The sequence below is a fragment of the Glycine max genome, chromosome 2 (assembly GCF_000004515.6).
Source record: "Glycine max cultivar Williams 82 chromosome 2, Glycine_max_v4.0, whole genome shotgun sequence".
In the NCBI taxonomy this organism is placed as follows: domain Eukaryota; kingdom Viridiplantae; phylum Streptophyta; class Magnoliopsida; order Fabales; family Fabaceae; genus Glycine; species Glycine max.
Window position 1 is genome coordinate 8,126,655 of NC_016089.4, and position 20,623 is coordinate 8,147,277.

The 20,623-nt window shown below is 31.6% G+C and overlaps 4 protein-coding genes across 4 annotated transcripts; 1 reads left to right on the forward strand and 3 right to left on the reverse strand.

Annotated features, from left to right (window-relative positions):
* The first annotated feature begins 6,028 nt into the window (after positions 1–6,028).
* LOC100782908 (uncharacterized) lies at positions 6,029–6,711 on the forward strand. Its single transcript, XM_003518600.4, has one exon. The coding sequence runs from the start codon at positions 6,181–6,183 to the stop codon at positions 6,592–6,594; it is 414 nt and encodes a 137-aa protein (XP_003518648.1). The 5' UTR covers positions 6,029–6,180; the 3' UTR covers positions 6,595–6,711.
* A 334-nt stretch (positions 6,712–7,045) lies between these two features.
* Positions 7,046–13,608, reverse strand: LOC100783444 (transcription initiation factor TFIID subunit 6). The gene is made up of 12 exons (XM_003518601.5): positions 13,187–13,608; positions 13,018–13,104; positions 12,745–12,846; positions 12,539–12,647; positions 11,816–11,919; positions 11,596–11,733; positions 11,403–11,498; positions 10,286–10,410; positions 9,661–9,793; positions 8,728–8,853; positions 8,493–8,604; positions 7,046–7,538 (listed from the first exon to the last, which is right to left on the reverse strand). Exons 1-12 carry the CDS (start codon positions 13,310–13,312, stop codon positions 7,162–7,164), a joined length of 1,635 nt encoding a protein of 544 aa, XP_003518649.1. The 5' UTR covers positions 13,313–13,608; the 3' UTR covers positions 7,046–7,161.
* A 1,654-nt stretch (positions 13,609–15,262) lies between these two features.
* On the reverse strand, positions 15,263–16,447 carry LOC100500517 (CASP-like protein 12). The gene is given in 3 exon segments (NM_001248567.1): positions 15,263–15,615; positions 15,770–15,905; positions 16,239–16,447. Coding segments are annotated over 3 exon segments (510 nt in total). The 5' UTR covers positions 16,424–16,447; the 3' UTR covers positions 15,263–15,426.
* Positions 16,448–18,326: 1,879 nt separating this feature from the next.
* Positions 18,327–20,420, reverse strand: LOC100527751 (uncharacterized). Its single transcript, NM_001249925.2, is given in 3 exon segments — positions 18,327–18,667; positions 18,804–18,939; positions 20,096–20,420. Coding segments are annotated over 3 exon segments (513 nt in total). The 5' UTR covers positions 20,284–20,420; the 3' UTR covers positions 18,327–18,478.
* Positions 20,421–20,623: the final 203 nt, after the last annotated feature.

Here is a 20,623-nt window from a genome sequence, read left to right on the forward strand (position 1 = left end):
ACTTTTGTTAACTGTCTTTTCTGTCAAATTCTTATTTCTTTTGGATTTTGATGCGATTTGTTTAATATTCTCCTGTTGTTCTCACCATTGCCCCAGTTGTGACTAAAATTATTGAAGCATACGGTTACAGTAATATTGAGGAAGGATTTCTGCCCCAAGAGGAGATTTATTATTTATGATAACAGTAAACTCAGTAATATGCTACCAGCATATAACTGATAACATTCCTGGCTCATGTCTTGTGCAGTTGTGCCTTGGCCCTCATTCACACACTTACCATCCCATTACAATCCTTTTCACCGATATTAACAGGAACAAACTTCAATAGTCTCGTTCATTTTGTCTATGTTGTGCAATTTAAGGTTTTATTCAAAGTTCATTTTATGCAATGAAAATAGGTCACTCCTTATTTTTCTTCAAATTACTATATATTTCTGTCATAATGATGGTTGAGTGTTGCGCTTGGCTTGATTAGTTTTTTTTTTTATATTTTTTGTAGCATTAGTTTCATTTCAGGAACTCAAGCTTTTTTAGTTGGAATATTTTTTTTCTCATTTGATTGAAGTGAAACTCTGCTTTAAATTCTGCTTTCTCAGAATTTCAGTTTTCCTATAATGTGTTCTTTCTTCCTTATTTTGTGTTGCTTGCCTGTTAAATTTGATTGTTCATGTTTCTTAATCTTTGATTCTTTTCCTTAATTGGTTTTTGTTCACGTCCAGATCTTGGGGTCCCAAAGCCAAAGGCTCTAGAGCTGTCATGAAATCATAGATCACTTGTAAACCTAGGGTGACAAGAGGGATCACCCTTATTTATGAAATATGACTGGGTTCAAAGTCTGAAGCCCAACATTAGAGGTCCAACTGTTCCACCATGGTTGGTCTAATATTCTCTTGGTCTGGGTGAAATGATCTCGACTGGACACTGTACAGTTGATAATTGTTGTGCATACGTTCATTTGAATTACAAATAACACAACAATTATATACTTTTCTTGATTTTTTGCTTTAGTTTAACCTCAATTTAGTTAAAAAAAAATAGATTTTTTTAAGAATCTTAGGTTGTAAATAAAATTTTAATCATTTTCTCCTAACTTTTACTCTTTTTTCAAGGTTTTGGAACACCAATTGAAGATGTCATTCATAATGTCTCACCCAACGAGCTATGCTCATCCAGTGAGAGTAATTGTGCAGACAAAGCCACATAGCAACTCAAGAGTGAAGAAGAAGTTTTAAGTCATCAGAAGAACTCGTCCAATGAGGAGAAACTCGACCAGCGAGTAAAGACCACTGAGTGAAGAAAAAACATTCAAAATTTCAATTGTTGAAGAATTTGCCCAGTGAGTTGAAGCTCGTCCAATGAATAAAATCACATTTGAAATGTCTTTTGGAATTCATAATGAACTCGTCCAACAAGTAGATTTCACTCCAAAGTACAAAACAAAGGTCTTGGGTCCAATATAAATCCTAGGGTTGTGTGTGCGACTAGAGCTCCCATCAACCCTCATCTTTCATTTTCATTCTTTTTTCTTCATTTTCTCCCTTCCATTTTGTAATTTTGAGGTCTCTCGTGACAATGAGAGGCTAGTTCATCATTTGTTAGGAGATTGGTGTACTAAGCTACTCTCATGTAATTAATCTTTATATATATTTATTCGGTGTCATTTCCTATGTTATTGCTTCTTTTCATTTTAATCGCTTGTTTTATGGTTTGATTACCTTATCTTCAATTCTTTGTTTTTATTTTCATTGGGAAATACTTGAAAACTAAGTTTTAAATAGAGCATCTAATGAATATCTCATCTAGAGATGAAGGGGTGTTTGTTAGTATCACTAGTGATCAACCATATAAACATGTTTCATAGTTAAACTGTCATTAAGAAATGTTTTTTGACTAAAATTTGAAAGTGATATCTAATGGGTATTATATTTAGGGATGAAATAACATTTATTAGTCTTGATATATAAACCTTTGTTCTTAAATCCAAATGGTTTAGCTTGACTTGCTAAGGAATTAGGAGTTTAACTAAGCAACTTAGGCCCTCTCACATGAGGAATCATGGTTAGAGCACTTTAGTAGGTTAAGGTAGCATCAGAGTGAACATTGGATAAAAAAAATCTTTATAACTATTGAGATTCTTAGTTTAGTGTAGATAAATCTCCAATACTTTGTTTAATTTGCATTTGACTCCTTTTATTCACTAACTATTTGTGTTTTTGCTCACTTTTTAATTGTTCTGTTTGTATACACTCGTATTAGTCTTTGAAGTAAGGAGCCCCTACTCCCAAGTTGGATTTGGTTTGTTTCCTGATATATGATATAAGTGGAAAAGAAAACATTGTGAAACATAAAAATGGTTGCTTTAGGGACAAATCAGATTACGGGCACTCTCTCACTCTCAAAGAAACCGTGGAAGCCTGTTCTGCTGAAGCTAATGATGCCTTGGCCTGTGAAGTTTCAGGTATGGATTCAATCAAGATAATGATCATTCTTTGTCATCACAAAGATACTAGCATCATCTTCACGACAAGGGGACATGATCGTGCTTTCTCATGCAAGTTTTTGCTTGTTGGTCCGATCAACTTCATCAACTGGAGGCAATGCCTACATAGGAGAAAAAATGACTAAATAATATTGCAGCAAAAATATCTAGATCCTCTAGATTGTACCCTAGGCACTTTAGATAGTGTAGTGTACGTGATAAGTGATAACAGATGATAAGAAAATCAAGGGGTGTAATGGTTACTTTTAGAATTGTGTTGGGAACAATTTAAATTTTAAATAAATGCAGTGAGTGAAAATTTAAATCTAGCTATTGTTTAGATAAAATAAATATATTATTTTTCTTATTTAGGTTTATGTTGTTTCTGTTAATTACGTTTCAAATCTTTAGAATATTTTTTCAGATAAAAATAAAAGTATTATTCCTATCATCTAGATCTAAGATGTTATCTCCATAACAAAAATTAAGATGGTATAAATTTGAGTTTACAATTAAGATGATGATAAAAAAAAAAGTTGATATATATGGTATAATTTAAATTTGTATTACAGTTTGCAAGCCAAATTACTTTTTGTAGTTCCTTAAAAGGAGCTAGCTAGACTATCAAGTATCAAGTGCATGTTATGGTAAACTGTTAATTGTTAAATGTGATAGAAATGTATGTCTAAATTATAAAGGACCTAGTATTCAGATTAAATGTCTTCGGACGTTAAAAAATACTATAAGAATTGACTTTCTCGTTTCCAAAAGGTCAATTAAGTTTCCTTTTCTTGGCGGTGTCATTAATTATCCATGACATGATATTTTGTTACTCCTTTTGTGTTTTGGTTTATGAAAGCTAAAATGAGTTCTTCCACTATGCTAAATAATTTTCTATAACTGACTTCAATTCCTTTGATTTTGAACACATTCTACAATCACACGAAAGAGGCGGTTTTCCTTTTGATGACTTCACTCACTTACCAGTATTTGGTTTTTATCTTATTTCAACTAAGTAGGTAGCCATTTCCGTAGCTCAGCTCTCAATGAAAGCAGTAATTATTGTACTGTATGAAATCAAACAATATAAAGCACACGCTCAAAATGAGGAGAATTAATGATTTAGTATTGCTATACTGGAGTATAGCGGACACTAATTATAAAATGGATCTGATGCAAACTGTATCAAAAAAATAAGAAGGAATTGGGAATGAATAAAATGCAGAAAAAGAGAGACCAGCAGAGGCCAAAGTGCAGGATTTCTTCGAGGGAAAGGATCAGTGCATGCATGAGCATCAACTCTGATGAGGCTGTTGCTTATGGAGCAGCAGTCCAAGCTGCTTTGTTAAGTAAAGGCAACAAGTATGTTCCTAACTTATAATGTCACGTTACTTCTCCTAAGTACCGAAATAATGTTTTATATTAAGACTACAGTATTCAAAAATTAAAGATTTAGAATATTAAGAGAATTTAACAGTGCATATTAAAGATATAAGTCACTGAATATTACCATAAATTATTAGCAGTTATGCATAGCTAGAAATATTTTTTTTTATAAATACTAATTTGCACCATGTAATAAGGATTGAAACTTAAAAATAACTACACTCACATATTCTTTTGTTCACAGTCGTCAAGGCTCATCGATCCACATGTCGGTCCAATGTTCTGAATCATTTCAATTCTAATATTTTAGGGCATTATATAATACCTATTCCGTTTTCTTTTACATTTATTATATTTTTCCCTAAACCTTCATCTTCTTCCAATCTTATTTTTTCTTCTCAAAATTCATTACTTCTTTAATTTTTTACACCGTTATATTTATGTAATTTACTTTCTTTTGCACTCTTTTATTTTTCAATTTATTCCGATGATCAGTCTTGCACTTTACTTTCTACTACATCAAAGTTTTACACGTCCTAGCTTTTTTGAATGCCTTAGGTCCTAGTTGATTGCCTTTTTAACTTTTTTTTAACATCTAATAACCTTGGCGTAAATATAAATTAATAACTTTAATAACTATTCACTTTATACATTAATGTCATTTTTATATTTTTATAAAAAATAATCTAACTTATAAGTTCTTAGCATTTTTTCTTCTCAATTTTATCATTATTATTTTATTTTAAAATTTTATTTTATCCTTTTATTCAATTTAAAAACCCTCTTAATTTTTTTGTTGTATGAAAAAATCATACATAATTTTACGTTCTTACATATAAACAATACATGATACATTCTGCTACGATCCTTTGATTGTTATTTGCAACTTCTATTTCCCCTTATCATTAAAAAAAAACTGTCATATTTTATTATTGGGACTTTAGCATGTGTTTGAATTTAAGTTATTATCTAAAATCATGTTACTAAAAGTTGTTGGCAACAAACCAATATTGAAGTTTGATATGTGGCTTAGGAATGAAGTTGAAAGTTGAGGTACTATTTTATCTCAAAATATACCGATCGAGTGAAAAGAGAATTAATTGGGTATAAAATAAGAAACTCGAATCCTTATTACACCAAAAAAATCTAAAATATTAAAATAATAATTAATGTAATTTTATATTTTTTATCAATATATAATTTCATATAAATGTATATTTGTGTATTTCATGTTAAAGAATAAATTTTAAGTTAAGAATTAATTTTTAATTGAAATAATTTTAAGTAACTTTTGCATTGGATCAAAATTTTATATTAAATTTTATTACTAACTTACTTTAAAAATAAAATATCCAAACAAAAATCATATTATCTCAAAATTAATTTAATTCAAAATTTTTGCACTCACTCACTCGAACACACTTATCTAAATGTTTGGCTTTTCGTCATAAATCTTGCAAGTGAGAAGGAAGTTATTTTATTTTTCTTACTTCTCATTTTTCTGAGAGAGAGAGAGCAAAAGATTTTTTCTCTTCTTTTTAAATAAATGAAATATTTTAATGTCTTTTTATTTTAATTTGAATACCTCGAGTGTCAGATAAAAGTCAATTACTAAAGAGAATGATCCAGTTTTATTTTCAGTTTTAGAAAATTTAAATATCTCTAAATCTAAAAGTTCAAAAATAAATAATTTAAAAGTTCAACTATTTTCTCATGGGGCAGCAAGGTGTAAAATAAATAGAAAATAAAAAAAAAGTAGAGAGAATAAACCAAGAAGATCCTTTATTACAAAGTGCAAAGCATATATAATAACTTAATCTTATTGAGTTTGTTAAAATAATCAGTGGGTATCTCTGTTTAAGATTTTCAATTTATGCTTGGTTCATTCAAGGAAAGACCATTCTCAAGAAAACTAGCCATTCTTCACTGATTCGTTCTACACGCAAAGAGTTTTAGACTTTCAACACCCACTTTGCCAAATACCAATTGAAAATGGCACAGACCGGCTGACTTTACAACGCTGCCCCATGTATTCTATAAGCCGTTTGATTTAAAATATTTACTATATGTCGATCATTTTCCACCGTAGACTCTGGATTTCGGGAAAAAGTTGGAAGAAGGAAACATCCAATATAAAGAATAAACAAACTAATTAAACGTGAGACACAAAACAGGAGAAGGTTTCGATACCACTTCATCTTTCTTTGATATTATTAGTTAATAAAGATCGAATAAATGCTCTAGGAACCGACTACCAACACCATAAATTAGTAGGGAGAATCAAACTCTTTTCATCAAAGCACTAGAACTGAAAGATGAGTGTAGAAATTTTGGATGGTGCCACCATTGTCAACTTCCTTGAGGATGAAGAAGCGTTTAGTGTCTCGGTGCTTAACCGGTTCACTCACCTTGACACAGACAATGATGGCCTTCTCTCGTATGCAGAGATGTTGAAGGAGCTCCAAAGCCTGAGGGTGTTGGAAACCCACTTCGGTATTGATGTGGAGCCAGACCCGGATGAGCTTGCTCGTGTTTATGAAGCCTTGTTCCTACAATTCGATCACAACTTGAATGGCACGATTGATCTGGAAGAATTCAACAAGGAAACAAAGCAGATGATGCTTGCCATGGCAGATGGATTGGGTTTCTTGCCAGTTCAGATGGTCTTGGAAGAAGACAGCATCCTCAAAAAAGCTGTTGAAAGGGAGTCCAACAAAGTGTCTGCTTAAGTACTACTTCACTCAAGAAGCTTGTCATTCACAAAGTTCTGCTAGTAATGTAATATTTTAATGTCCTGGTTTTATTATTACTGTTTCCAGTAAAACGACTTACACTGGTTTTTGTTATAAATTCCTCATGGTCATGGCGTGAACTAATCTTACTGACTTTTTTACATATCCAAAAAGGAAAAATTGAAATTATGACTGTCTAAATCCAAAAGCCCCATTAATACTATTTTTTTTTTTCACACCCTATTTCTTACACTAGTCTGTTATCTCTTCTCTTCCATTCTCTTTTCTTTCTTGAAGTTTATACATTGACTTGGTGTACAGATATTATTTTCCTATTAGTACTTTGGTTATTATTTGAATTTCCGAATAGGCTGCAATAAGGAATTTAACATGCTACGCAAACGTTAGATTCCCCGTAACAACCCGATAAGCAATATCCACCAACATCTAAAGCATCATCAATATGATTTTCGCATACCATGGAGGAATTTTAGTTTCTTCTAGAAATAATGGTCTATGGGTTATCCATGCTCTATCCATCAAATTACTACGATACTCCCTAAGTTACAAGAACATATACATCTCAGGAGCCTTAATGAAGGAGAGAATTCCTTCACCAAACAACTCAAACAATGATACCAGGGTACGTCCTGAGTTAAGCTCGTCCTTCCAAACCTGGGTGAGAGCAGCAGATGTCTTCAATGCCTGAGTATCACCCCTCTTACCTCTAAGTTCGCCATCTAAAGTAGTCTCATTTTTCATCTGTGCAGAAGATGATGATGTGCCAATTATTGAATCAGCTGAAGAAGCTTGAGTCCCTGCCTCCTCTTGCTTATGAACTGGTGAGAAATTCATTAGGTCCACACCAACCTCACCATCGGTAGCAGCTTTTTTCAAAGGTGGCTGCTGTTCCAATTGATCAGGGCTTGCCTTGCGTTTATCTTAACATTCAATCATGCAAAGAAGTCAGTATAGAAACAAATCATGGAGGTACAAAGCTGATAATTGATACTCAGGAATGACAAAACTACAGACCAGACATGTGAAAGTCTCAACTGGACCACTGCAAACTCTATTAAATAATCATAATATTGATCAATAAAATAAAACCATTGGAAAGTTAGTGCTTCCTAGTACGTCAGTTATTATGAATTTCTTAAGAAAATAAGAACCAAGTAACAGAACTTGTAACTGCTGCAAGAGTATCTGAATTTTGAACGTAAGTGGTCTGAAAGCATTACTTCTGTACAAGAATATTTAGATGAGATCTTAGTATAGAAACATCATTACCAGCTTGTTTACTAGTTCATCGCCATATTCCTGGTCAAATGGCCAGTTACTTTTAATGAAAAGATTTCATAATTTCTTTTCATAAACATAAAAATTTATCATTATTCAATTATTTAGAACTGTTAGACTAAAGTGAACAAAATATTACTGATATTTGATAGACAAATACTTCTAAGTGTATTTATTGCAGGATACAAGATGTAGACCATTCACAACTCAAACAAAATTTCACACAGATGAATATTCTAAAAAGCTATTGAGATTACCGGATTTTAGGTACAGAGGCAGGAATGGACATAAAAGAGAATGAAACACTAATTAATATAAAGTATAAACTTTGCTGTATTACAATGTATTGACGTGTTGGTTACGCTCATAAAACCTAGAGCACTAGCCCATATTATTAATCCTATTTATAATTATAATCCCATCTAACTAGGGGAACAAATCAGGAAAAGATAAGCAAATTTGGTAAACAATCCAAAGAGACAATGAGGAAATAGGAAGAAGTGTCGTCCCTCCTATGATCAGGTTAAAGAAATGATACTTAGACATTTCATGAACATTAGACCAGTATTTTCTTGGGTAATGAGGAAAATACTCACAAGTTGAAGAAGTAAGAACTTTTGAATTGGTCTTCCAGACAGCATGAAGAGGAGGAGATGGAAAAGTTGGGAAAATCTTTAGTCGATCATATATACACTGACCTGCAGCACGCTGAGTGATTCATACAATTATCAGAACAACCATATTATACTGAGCAACTGAGACTGACATTCTTCAGTTGTAAAATCACCTATTTTTTACTAACAAGTGTCTATATGTGACAGCATATCTTACCAGCAAGGCTCCATAAACCCTCCAAGCTTCATGCCTTTTTAATTCATTTTTTTGCTTCTCAAGAAGCATCTCTGGTTCAAGAAGTTGCATATATGTTTCAAGGTTTGGCAGCAAAAGAAGGCGAACCTACTTCCAGTGTAACAAGAAACATTAAAACATATCACAGCCTCATATGTAAGCATCAAACATAACTTGAGTCAAACTAAGAAATACATCATATACCATGCAAGGCTTTTTTTTTTAAATTAGTCATTTAAACCCCAAAGTTCCAAATCTCACTTCTATTCAATTTTGTCCTCAAGATATGATTATATATGAATAAACATCAAGCAAGAAGCACCTTTATTTTTCCCCAAACCAAGACTTTAACTAAGGTCTCAACTCTCAAGATGCTTCACAAGTTCAGAATATTGAAAAAATACGAAATAGCATATTCTTCCCACAGTAAACATGGGAACCTAAAGATAAGATGATGAAAAACATATATAGCCATTGCATTGGGAAGTTATCAACTTAACCAACAAAAGTACATTATAGGCTGAAATCAAAGCCTTAAGGTTTAAATCAATCAATTTCAATTATTGATAATTGATAAAAAATGATTAAGAAATAGGTTGAGCTTAAAGGATCAAATCTGTTAAGTCAGCTAAATACAAAGTTGACTTCTTTTCCCGTCTTTCCTCTGACCCAAGAGCAACCTCTTCCTTCAATTCACCTCCAACAATTTTTTGTATGAAAAAAATTTTAATCTGCTCTTTCTGATGCCATGCAAGACAACATTCTACTATACACATTGCAGGGTTATATTCCAAGTTCCAACATAGAATAAATACAAATGTACTGGTTTATTGATTTTTCTCTTTCACAATATTTTTTCCAATTTTTGGCCTTTGACTAACTCCATAATTGCCAACAACATAGAGAGGCACATACCACGTTGGGTCCCAGTGCTCCTAATCCCTGAATAGCACCATAGTGTTGTGTCAATGCCTTCTTGGGATCCAAGAATGCATTCAGCAATGTTTTTGTCAACCGAGACTGGAGATTACTATAAACATGTCCAAACCTGCACGAATCAAGCATTTAAAGCAAGAAAAAATGCAATAGAATCAATAAGAACCCAACAAATAATCCACACACAATATTTTCAAACTAGGCAAACAAGATACCTACAGTCATAAAGCAAAACTAGATTTTCCAGCTTACAATTCAATGATTCAACCGTTTGTACCAAATTTTACATCTTCAAAGGCCAACAACTAAGCCAGGAAAACGTATGAAAACTCAACAAAAAGCATTAGCTTTAATCATACAAATTCACCAAATAAAAACATTTAAGTGTGCCTTTGAACTGGATCTCCAAAAACAAAGGTGAATTTGAAAGGAAACACGCAATAAGTTTAGTATTATTTGGCTTTGCTACTATGGAATCAAAAGACACATAGAACAAATTGCAACAACCAACAAATAATAGGATACCCCAATAAATGTATCAAGTGAAAATTGCTTGTTTCCATTTATGCAAAATATACAACAGAATAGATAGAGGATATCTCACCTTTTACATATTGAGGCAACCAGATGAGCCGTAAAGTCTCTAAGTTCCCAGTGGTTGTCTGCCAACCTAGTGCCCAACCTTTTAGCAACAAGGCAAGTCACAACAGATGGCATCAACTGGTGTAGCTGAAGCATGCAAAAACAGAAAGAAAAAGGGGTAAAGAGATGGTTTCACATTAACTCATTCATGTGAAGCAAGTAACATACTGAAATCTAAATGGGCTTTATGGAAACACGTTTTATGACAAAACACTGTGGTGTCATTTGATCGATGCAGCTAACCCCACCTATATGGAAAGACTTTTCTAGTTATTCATTCTACTTCATTTCACAACACTACAAAATTATTCAACCAAGATATTGATATTTACAAATTAAAATATAAACATGGAAACCACTTAATTAGATAACAAAAGCCACTAAGTACTAACAAATGAACATGACTTTCCGAATCTGGCCCATTGCTATCTTGCTAGAAAATAAATCATACCAGAAAACAGTACCCAAGCCTGACCTATGCAGGCTGATGGGGCAGCTTACATGGCAAGAGACAAGAAAGTACAGCAGGAAGTACATTTTTTTATTTGCCTTAAAATTTTCATGGGGGCAAACAGGTCTAGCGTTGTTAGGGTCATCTTTATAGACAAGCAACAAATGACAAATCAGCTTAAATATCTCACGATGCTTTCATAATTGAATGGAGAGAACAGAATTCCAAATAGAAAATGATAAAAAAACAACCAACATTTATGTAAATATTAATAATACTATGTTGCTTACAGTCTAGGGGTGTGCAAAAACCAGTTCAGTAAAAAACCGAACCGAACTGGTTCCGAACTGTTTTAACCGGTTCAGTTTTATACCAAATAGTCGAACAGGTTTTATTGATTTCAAAAAACCAGTTCTTAACCGCACTGGTTTTTAACCAGTTTTAAATTGGTTCTAAGAGTCAAACCAATTTCGAACTGTTTTTCAAACAAAATAAAAAAATCATTCCCGTGAAAACCAGTTCGGTTACAATCCGGTTTGGTCCGAACCGGTTTTTTGCACATCCTTAGCTTACACAAAGATCATACAATGTCAACCCTAAACCCTAAATCAACAAGAGGCAAACTTACATATGGTTCAATTTGGATGTGAGGGTTTTGCAAAAGGCTACTAACAACTCGCATCAAGGCAAATAGAAGAGGAAAATTATTCAAACCACGAGAAACCTGACAAGAATGGAGAAGCACACAATTGTAATGAGCTACAATAAGGTGAAATTTTCATTTTTATCAACCAACATCGTAAAAAGATAAATAGTATTACCTCATCAGCTATAAAGCATGTGAAATAAGGAACTAGTGGATGAAGTCCTGAATCAGTAGCCAAACTTACTAATGCTTCTTTAAAGAGAACTGAATCAGACTCGCTCAAAGTTAGCTCAGCCACTTTGTCAAAATACAGCTGCAAGAAACAATAAAACTAATGAAAATGAACCACAAGATGCAAAACAAAATAGCTGATGGTGGCTTAATGATTTTGATACCTGAAGCTCTCTGGATAATACATGCTTAACAGGCAATTTGATGTCAACTGGAAGGTTATCATCTTTCTGCTCATGCTTTTTGACATCAGAAGGAGCTGAAATTACTGCAAATAAAATAATGAGTAAATAACTATTCTTAAAAGGGGCAGGGGAGTACAAGTTACAGATAAAATGGAAGAATTTACAAATAATAGATCTTGAAGCATTAAGCTGCCAAATGGTGGCTGTTTGTTTGCATGATGTACATCTCCACAATTATATGCATGATTGTATGCATATATATACTAAATATTTCAGAAAATCAGTCTATTTAATTGGATTTATAAATTTTCCATGCCTACCATTTCCAATTTATAGTGACTTAGTGCTTATGAAGATGCTGGTAATTAGCAATAAGGATGTTTTCAACATATTTTAGACCCACAAAGATGACCACACTACAGTGACATTATAAAAATAAGAAAAATCACTTCAATAATCATATCTCCCAATCTAATCACTACCTCAAGAAAAAAAAATCTTGATATCATGTATGGACAGAGCAAGACATAATGACAAGCTGACAAACATAACATCAGAAAAATCATACATCCAAGGACTCCTGACCCCCTCCAGCTAAATTTTAGTTAACGTACAACCTAGTTCAAATTATTGTACCATGAATCATTCATCTGTGAGCAAAATACTACTGGTAGCACTAAAGCCTCAAGGTCAGAGAGCTACCTTCTACAGGAGCATTTTCCGGAATAGCAGGTTGCACACCTTCAATGGCAAGCCAGTGGCATGTAACTGCAGTATCAAGGGGTGCCTTTGGTAAAGAAGCTTCAATAACCTATGATTAACACAAACTATAATTTTAACGAGGTAATGCACTTGAAGTTTAAATCCAATTGACGGGAGTAAGTGAAAATGATTGAGCACCCCCTTACATCTTTTAAATCTACATCCTTGTCATCAATATAAAACAAGTCTCTGTGTCCAACAGCTCTTTTGAACCGTAAAGGGCCACCAGATGCAAATCCATATATTGGCTGACATAAGAAGAAAAACAAACGTGAAAATGAGATTGGAGACAAGAAATATGCCTTTTTTTTTTCAATGAAAAAACATCCACGAAAGTTTCCAAATGGTAGTCATAATAATACGCATCATTCTATTTAGAAATAGCAGAAAGCCATAGAACTTTAGTCCTCACAACTTACTTCAACATTCTTCAAGTTGAGTGCAGCATCGACATCATCTGCCGTCAAAGTGGTTCTCTTGGAATGGCGCATGCACTTAATTGCCTCCTGAAGTTTGAACAGAAAATAGGTCAACACACAGAACAGAAGTGATTGAAAAACACAGAAAACAAAAGAGTGAAAGAGAGACCTGCATAATCTGGCGCATGCGGTATTCGACATCGGGAGCGACGGCAAGAGCGACATCATGAGACAGATTGTTGATCCCAATGCTCTGCGCGATAACTTCAATCGTCTCTTTGGGAACAATGCTCATCGTCAAACACTGAAAGAGAGTGTTTGGAACTTGGAATTTGGAATTTGGAATTTGAATGCAAAACGCAAACCCTAACGCACATGGCAGCTCATCATCGCATCAATTTCCGAACTCGTTGCTTTCTAACTTGCCGCTCAAAGACGTTTCGTTAGGGTTATGTATTGTTCGAGTCCAATTTGCGACAGTGGTGCGTGTGATGCGGTGCGATTCAGCGAAGGGAGTTGTTTGTGGAAGAGAAACGTCCTTACTCATCTAAATTAACTGTGTCACATTTTTATTTTTATTTTTATTTTCAGAAATGCCATCTGATCCAAGAGAAATTTTTATATATAATTTTTTAGTAAAAATTTATTAATATTAGAAAATGTGTTAAAAATCATACTGTTATCACACCTTTTATATCAATCATAAGTTAATGAAATTGCATAGTCTAATCATACAAATCACCATTCTTGTAAAAAAAACATTACCAATATAAAATAGTAATATTTTATTGTCGATACACGATTATCTTTAAAAAGCTAAATAACGTCGAACTAAAATTCAACCTAAATTTATTCTCAAATTATATTAAATTTAATTTTTAGAATTTGAATAAATTTAAAAATTATTTTTAAAGATATCTTAGTTTTTAGTCCATATTGAAATTTTCCTCATTTTTTTTTATGAATTTTCAGTTAGTTGCTTAAATATTTTTATTAATATTGAGAGTGCTTAATAATCATTGTGGTAGGCATTTTATAGCATGTTATTTTTATTAAACTTCACTACAAGAAAAAGTAGAAGGTTAAATATTATTTTTTATCCATTATGTTTTAATATTTTTCACTTTGATGCATTAAATAATTTTAAAAACTTTATTTTGATTAATGCATAATCTATTAATTATAAAAAAAATTATACATGGATAATAAAAAATAATTTTATATCATTATTTAATTATAAATATAATTAATTTATTTTAAAAGTCATATGAACAAAGATAAAGATGAGGTGATTTTATATGACACTGAAACACTATAAGTGCATAACCAAAATTGGGATGCATGACTTTATCACTATTCTACTAAGACTAGTAAGAGTGTATTCTATTTTGTAAAAGTTTTCTATTATTTAAAAAAAAAAAAAAACTTATCTATTTTGAAAAAAAGGAGAAACAATTCTGGACCCATATATATGATTTTGTAGATATGATTATGATACCAGAGACTTTGAAGGCAAGTGATGGCATCAATTGATCTGTTGATCTGCCAAGTGATGATGTTGTGGTTGGGAAATGCTAGACTAACTCAAGGTCAGAGGCTTTGACATTCCTACTAAGATGATGAGTGTGTTCACCCCTTGCCTACAAAGCTGACTCTTCAACTACTTCCCTCACTTCAGAAGCTTGCAAGCTTATACTTATTTTAACAACAGGGCTTCCCAGAGAATAGTCAGAGATTTCTACTTTAAGGGGAACATCGATCATTTCTATATTTTTAGATCTTTGTCAACGGATAAAATTCCTTCTTCTATGCTTGTTTAATTACTAGTAACTCCACATGGTTTGCTGCTACAACTATTGCAATTTGTTTATTGACCTATTTCTTTTCAGTGACATTATTCTTATATTTTAATGTTCATATATCACAGTAACACCTTTTCTTTCTCTTTTTTATTTTCTTTCTTTCTTTTACGATTTTAATTTTTTACGTTACACATGAATTTTAATTAAAAAAAATTAGTGTTTTATTTCCTTTTCAAATATCCTTGAGAGAAGTTATATAACAAATGAAGAAAAAAAAAGTACGGGTGGTTATAATCAGTAGTATAATTTAATAATTAATGAGTAGATGTACATATATAGAAGCAAGCAAGAAAGAAAAAATAAGATAAATCCATTCTATTAAAAATCAAAACAAGTACAGTTGCTTCATCATATCTTAGGAAGGAAAAATACAAACACAAAGATAGACAGAATACAAATTAAATTATTCCATGACGATTAATTAGTCACACTTTAATACTTGATTGACCACCAAATAAATTGAACTATACCAATAAGAAAGAATTACTCCTATAAATTTATAATCCTTGAACATCATTTCTGCATCAATTAAGCTAGCTGATTATTTTTAATCTTTCTTTGGCAAAGCAAAGGAAGTGAAAGTTGATGCTACGGCAGTGAACAAAAATGCAATCAGTAGAAGGCTGGCTGAAGCATTTGCCTTGTCCATAAACGAGTTTGAGGGTACACCTCTACCCAGCTCTACGGTCACACCAAATCCAGCAGCTGAACCGGAAATCAAAAGGTATGATATGATCTGTCCATAGAAAATTAACAATGCAAAGTTGTTAATTAATTAAAATGACAATATATTACTAGGTCAAAATAATTATTATTAGATTATAGAACAACAACATTATTGCAAAAGCGTGAAGACAATTTTTTATGACATGCATGATCGATCGATGTACCTTGTCACCGAAGAAATCAAATAGATAGCCACCATCACCGCTTAATACACGGTTTCCTGAGACCACAGTGAAGATTGAGAGCGCCATTTGCAGCAGGTTATACGCAAACCCAATTATTATTGTAGAGATCATATATCTGCGTTTACCAAAGAGTAACGTTGTTTTCACTTAACATTTCTTAATAAAGAGAAAGGTAAAAAAAGAAAAGTGATTCTTTTTTTCTCGTTTTTACTTATCATGCTCTAGAGAATATATCTGTATATATTTGGCATTTGCTTAACAATATGTAAAGTACTTGAAAATAATTGATTAAATGAATCCTTAATCATAATTAACTAGCTAGCTTCAGGTAAAAATCCTTCTCACGTTGCTAATAATGTAAAAGTCAAAGTGGCAATTAATATATAGATGAGAATATTAATAATTAGGTTGGATAATAAAGTAGAGACATAAACTATATAATGCTTACCGATAAGCATAGATATCATTGAACTTGATTTCCACACCTGTCTCATCATCAGTTTGCTTGACTATCGCAATGAGAATGAGTGCAATGAGAAGGAACACAAAGGTTAAGACCCTCAAAAGGAGAAGGACAGTTCTTGAACCTGTGGAACTAGAGGGTGTGCTATTACTATCCACCATCTCAGGCATATTTTTCCTAGTACCCAATTAATTAAAAAGCTTGATTCTGTGAATAATTTAGGTTCATCTTTCGACCCTTTTTATAATACACAAAGAGTTATGAACGTGTAGTACTCTAGTTGATTCTCGTTTACTCATGAGGATAAGGACAAAGTCAACTGGCCAAGTAGATGCATAATGGTTTCTAAGAAAAACACATAAATGGCTGACTTTGAAACTCTTGGCATCACAGCTAGCTATAGCCGAAATCCAATCGTTGAATAATCTACTTCTTGCTTAATATTTTCAGCGAAAGCTCACATTCTTTTATACCATTATTATTACTACTTCACATTCGTTGACCTTGACCTTAATTATTTGCCGAGCCCGATTGAGCGTGTTGAGTAATTAATATATACTAGTCGACATTGATTTGTGTAATATATTCATTCAATTCACTTGTTTTTGCTGAATTAACAAAATTATTACTATTTCTTACATAGAACTAAAATAATGTCAAACGATTTTTTAGAATTAAAAGAATAAAGATATTAAAAGGAAATTCAGTTTAAACATTTTGTGATAAATTAATTGAAGAGTTGAATCTTTATTTTTACCTGTTAAAAACCTCCCACCCTTATATTTTATTAATTAATAGATATTATATAAAAATAAAAATATCAGATTAACTTATATATACTATCTACTAAATAAAAAATCCTTTTTCTCTACAGTATAATGTCTACCAAATAAAAAAAAAATTATCATGTCAAATTAAATGGATTGAATTGTAGCTCTTAAGATGTGCAACAATTGCAAACTTAATTTGATTTTGGCTTGACAATGATATTTAAAAAAATTGGAATATATAATTACAGAACATTTTTTAAAAGAATTAAATCAACTAATTACAAATTGTTATGTGTGGTATATAAGTTGGTTGATTATTATAATCAATTAATCATGTCTTTTTTATATTTTCTATAAATATAATGAAACTAAAAAGGTAAAAACAGTGTTGCTTTTACTGTTATTTATAAATATTTAAATGTAAAATCCATAAAATATGAGGATATCTATAATCTATAATTAATTATATATCTATAATCTGTTTTTATTAAGAGCTTCCACCCTCGACGTCGTGGACATGATTACATTTTGAACGGGTCAACAGCGTAAAACTTACTCAGATTCACCGGATTCAACAATATATTATTTTTAAGAGAATTTTTATCATGTCAATTTGGAATATTGATACACTTATTTTTCAACCAATAGGAAGCAAACTATATTATTATATTATTATTTTAAAATTTAATGATAATTGAAAAGAGAAACTATTTTTTTAAAGAATATTAACAAAAGATTAATTTAAAGCAAAAAAAAAAAACACATATTATTGAAAGCCTGTATAAACTTTTTTTTAACGGGGTCATCTGTGTATGTTTGAATGAAGAATTTGATTTTTATTTTATTTTATTTTTTCGGGCTAGGGTGTGCAATGTCACTACCCAAACACGCTCTTAATAACAACTATCGATCTAACAAAAATGGCTGAGCCTTTGTATTTTGTTTTCTAAAGCTAGAGACGACTATTTGCAACATTTCATACTCATAAGAGCGCGCAAGCAAAATTAAGGTTCAATAGCAACAAAGTAAAAATCAAAGCGAACAGGATTATGCATGAAGACTACTATCTAATTAACGCTCAATGTTGCGTTCGTGTTGCTAGCTAGAAAGGTCCAATTAATGAGGGTGTGAGGAAGAGGAAGAGTGTGAGTGATCAGAGAGTTTTTTTTGGTGTAATTATTGAAGAAGGAAAAGTGCATATACCTTACACTGATACACAAAGATGACAACATACAAATCCACTACAATCGATTGACCACCAAAGAAATTGATGAACTAAACCAAATTAACTAGAGAAGGGAATTAAAAAAAACTACTATCATGATCCATATTCATTATTTTATACGTCAAGCTAATTAATTAAGAGAAATATTTTTTGTACAACAAGTTTTACGACAATGAGAAAGAGAAAATAGGTATTGTTGTAGAAAGTTGATGTATGAATAATACAACTCATTAATTGATAGCTTTCTTTGGCAAAGCAAAGGAAGTGAAAATTGATGCTGTGGCAGTGAACAAAAACCCAACTAGAAGAAGGCTGGCCGAAACATTTGCCTTTTCAGTGAAGGAGTTTGTAACTCTACGCCGTTGTACGTCGTAACCAAATTCAGCAGCTGAACCAGAAATCAGAAGGTATGATATGATCTGTCCATAGAAATTAGCAATGCAAAGTTGTTAATTAAAATGACAATATATTAGGCCAAAAAATTATTATTTGGTTTGCAGAACAACATTATTGCCAAAGCTTGAAGATTTGTTATGCGTGACATGATATATGTACCTGGTCACCAAAGAAATCAAATAGATAGCCACCATAACTGCTTAATACACGCTTCCCTGAGACCACAGTGAAGATTGAAAAGCCCATTTGCAGGAGGTTATACGCAAACCCAATAACTATCGTAGAGAGCATATATCTGCATTGACAAGAGAAGAAGAAAAAATATTTTTTATGAGATAACAGAAAAAAAAAACGCAAGTATGAGATAAAAATGATTATTGGACATGTTTTATATTTTTTTGGTCACATTTATCTTTCTTTGAAGACACAATTGAAATACCGACATACTGTTAGACATTAATTTTAAATTTGGACACCTCTCAAGGCAATAAATTTGAACTTTAGTTGAAGAAAATTAGTCCTTTTTGCTAGGCTCAAATCTGTTGGTATGGTTGGGACATGCAATAAAGTGATATGGAGAAAAAATGTTGTGAAAATTGCCAATTTGTATCAAGTTAATAAAAAGGAAAATAACAAAACAATATATATTAAGCATTATCCTTCTTTACATATCAATTCTTGAAAATATGGTCCGTTTGTTACAACATTTTTTCATAAAAAAATAACTTTTAAATATTTTTCATGTATTGGTTTCAACTTTTTAAAATAATTATAAGATGAAAATAACATAATACCTGATTAAAAATAGAAGTTATTTTGAATAATTTCTCATAAAAATCAGTTATTTTCTTATAATTTTTTTATTACTGTGAACAAATAGAAATTAGCTTTTATTTTTTAAAAAAAGTCTAAAAAATAATAATCATTGAATCATTTTAAATCAAATTGCTTTTTCTTTGTAAGAAAGAGACACCATGAGCTAGTTTGTTTAAACAAAAAAAACAATTTTAAAATAAGCACTTTTTAATGATAAGATTTATTTCTTAAAATAAATAGAAAATAATTTTTTAAACATAAAAAATTTAAATAAATACACTGAAAAAATAAAAAATTATTTGTTTTATTAAAATAAATGTTTTTTTATGAAATAAATGTAAACGAACTCAGCCAATATCTATATCTTAACATTTGTATGTGCATTTGCACATGCATATATCCCATAATCGTATGTGCGAAAATTAAAGATGGATTTGGCATTTGTACTTAGCACTATTAATAACAACCTTTGTAAAGTACTTAAAAATCAATCCATAATCATAACTAGTTTGGCAATTATACAGTGCAAGTCAAAGTGGTGTGATAGTACGTATATGAGATCTACGGGAATATACATTAATTAGGTTGGTTAATAATAAAGTAGAAATGTAAACTACTACTACTATAATGCTTACCGATAAGCATAGACATAATTGAAGTTGATTTCTTCATAAACTGCGTAATCACTTGTTTCTATTGGTAGCGTGTCTATGGAAATGAAAATGAGCGCCATAACAAGGAAGATAAAGGTTAAGACCCTCAAAAGGAGGACAGTAAATGAAAAGGTAGAAATTTTTGAGTGTGTGGTAGTAGTGTTTTCCATCGCAGGCTTCTCCTAATTAATGTTTATACAAACAGATTTGGTGCAGTTTCTGGCCAGAAGATGCTCTAATAATATTCCTCGTTTACTAGCTAGGTATAAGGAGTACTTAAGGACAAGGTTCATTTAAATTGGCCGGCAATCAAGTTATATATATTATAATCATATAAATAGGGTAAAAATGGGTTATTAGTTTCAAAATGGTGACTTTTTAATTCATTTACTACAATGTTCCATCTATATATTGTAAATTAAACACTGTAAATAACGTTTTAATTAATGCAAAAAGAAAACATATTAAGTGAAAGTAGTTTAATATAATTGTTCAACTTACTAATGTTAA

What these genes read in the sequence shown, in the direction of transcription:
- LOC100783444 (XM_003518601.5), bottom strand. Translation starts at nt 13,312, where the DNA reads ATGAGCATTGTTCCCAAAGAGACGATTGAAGTTATCGCGCAGAGCATT. An exon ending in TATTATCCAGAGAGCTTCAG is followed by an intron (nt 11,734 to 11,815) that starts GTATCAAAATCA and finishes TGTTTCTTGCAG; the next exon opens with CTGTATTTTGACAAAGTGGC. An exon ending in CATGCTTTATAGCTGATGAG is followed by an intron (nt 11,499 to 11,595) that starts GTAATACTATTT and finishes CATTCTTGTCAG; the next exon opens with GTTTCTCGTGGTTTGAATAA.
- LOC100782908 (XM_003518600.4), top strand. Translation starts at nt 6,181, where the DNA reads ATGAGTGTAGAAATTTTGGATGGTGCCACCATTGTCAACTTCCTTGAG.